We start from the raw sequence: 1917 nt of genomic DNA on the forward strand, positions 1-1917 counted from the left end.
GTAGCATATATTTAATATATTTTGAGGCCCCTATAAAGTTAAGGCCATGTGTTGTGACTCCTGTTGTAAGGGCACAGGGGCAGGTCTGGATGCATTAGTCCGTAGACTTAATGTCAATAAAAACATTAGTGTTAAAAAAAGGAAATATACCTACATACTCGAGATTTTGACTCTTTAGTCCCTTAGCCTCAAATTATCTGACTGAGAGCTAAACAACAAAATTGAGTTGTTGGTTTAAGCCAAGTTTGACTTGAAAATAAATTTGTGATAAGAATTTTTTTCAATTCATTTCAATTACAAGAATATTTTGATAATATATTTTATCACATTTAAGTATTTGAGTGAGTGAATATAAATTAAAATATGCACCACCGGATCCATGTAGATATGAATCCAAACCTATAAAAAAAGTGAGGATGAGGATAGTCTTTTAAAAAACATGGAAGAAAAATGACAATGTGCCATTTTAGGCGTATTTTTAGGCCATCTCAGTGTAACTCGGCATCTTTTCCTAATCACTCCATCACTACACCTCTTTCCATTTTTTTCATTCATACCCTTTCACTATCTTATCATCATTAGTAGATTAGTATCACAATTCATAACCATATATAACACACTCTCTATCTTTGGGCTGAGGATATTATATTAATACCCTCACCCTCTTCCCATCTCTTCCTTCCTATAATACCTTCTCAAATCTCAATCAACAATATCACATGATTCATCGTTATGATTTTCTCTTTGTATTTTCAGATCATTCTCTCCTTTTCTCTCTCTTTTCTTTTTCATCTTTTTAACTTCAAGAAACACTTTCACTCTTTCTTCACCACCACCACCAACAATAATAATCATAAATGCCCCAACCCTAACTCTACCTATCCAGTTTCATCTAAATCAAAGCTTTTGATCTCTCTTCCACCGCATTCAATGATCCATGATAATATGGAGCCGTCGATGGTTTGTACAGAGGGTATTGGATTTGAAAGCATGCAGTTGGTAGATGATTATGATTATTCGATAATAGATGAAAATAATGAAGGTGATGAATATTATTGGAAGACTACTAGGGTTGTAGAAGAAGAAGAAGAAGAAGAAGAAGAAGAAGAAGAAGGTGTAAATGGTAATAATAAGTTTCCGCCGCCGCTTTCAACGTTAGGCAGTAACGGTCTACCAAATTATATTCTGTTACCGGTGAGGATGAACGGAAGATTACAACTCAACAAAAAGAAAGTAAAAAGACCTAAAACTGTTTATGCGGATAGAGAAGATGGGCGGTTGAGATTGTTTCTTGTTACAGATGAATGTTATATAGAAGATGATGAAGTGGAACAAGAGGAAGAGGAAATGGTTGAAGAGAGTAGGTATGAATATGAGGAAGATGATAGGGTTAGAGAGTGGAATAATAATGAAAAGTATAGAAAGAGGTATCACTGTCACCACCAATTGGTGGATAATATTCATGGAAGTCATGGCAATCTACTCATGTATGGAGTTGGTATTGTATGATGATTAAGTATATACATTGGAATTGCAAGTTTTGTGGCCTCATTTGTGTTGGTGTTGTTGTACTTCTTTCCAACTTCTAGTTTTTTGTCATACTTGTATTTTGTGATAAAGGCTAGATAGAGGTTCTATGTTGTACTCGATGTGTATACATAATAAATAAAAGGTGTTTTAATATAATCTCGTAATCAAATTTTCTCTTTCAAATCATAAGGTATTCTAACTTAAAATAGAAATTAATCCCAAAGTGCATGAGTGTGCTAATAGACTAGGGGATATGATTGGCTACCTTCCCTGTTCCATAACTTTGATGCCTTTGGTGTAAAAATAGGATACATAAATGAATAAAATAATACTCCCTCCGTCCCACAATGAGTGACCCAGCCCACCTTTTCACACATATTAAGAAAA

At 34.2% G+C, this 1917-nt stretch overlaps 1 protein-coding gene across 1 annotated transcript; it reads left to right on the forward strand.

Moving 5' to 3' along the window:
- Nucleotides 1-560: 560 nt before the first annotated feature.
- On the forward strand, nucleotides 561-1686 carry LOC131634759 (protein FANTASTIC FOUR 3-like). The gene has a single exon (XM_058905385.1). The coding sequence runs from the start codon at nucleotides 733-735 to the stop codon at nucleotides 1507-1509; it is 777 nt and encodes a 258-aa protein (XP_058761368.1). The 5' UTR covers nucleotides 561-732; the 3' UTR covers nucleotides 1510-1686.
- Nucleotides 1687-1917: the final 231 nt, after the last annotated feature.

Source organism: Vicia villosa, unplaced genomic scaffold, assembly GCF_029867415.1.
Source record: "Vicia villosa cultivar HV-30 ecotype Madison, WI unplaced genomic scaffold, Vvil1.0 ctg.001344F_1_1, whole genome shotgun sequence".
NCBI lineage: Eukaryota > Viridiplantae > Streptophyta > Magnoliopsida > Fabales > Fabaceae > Vicia > Vicia villosa.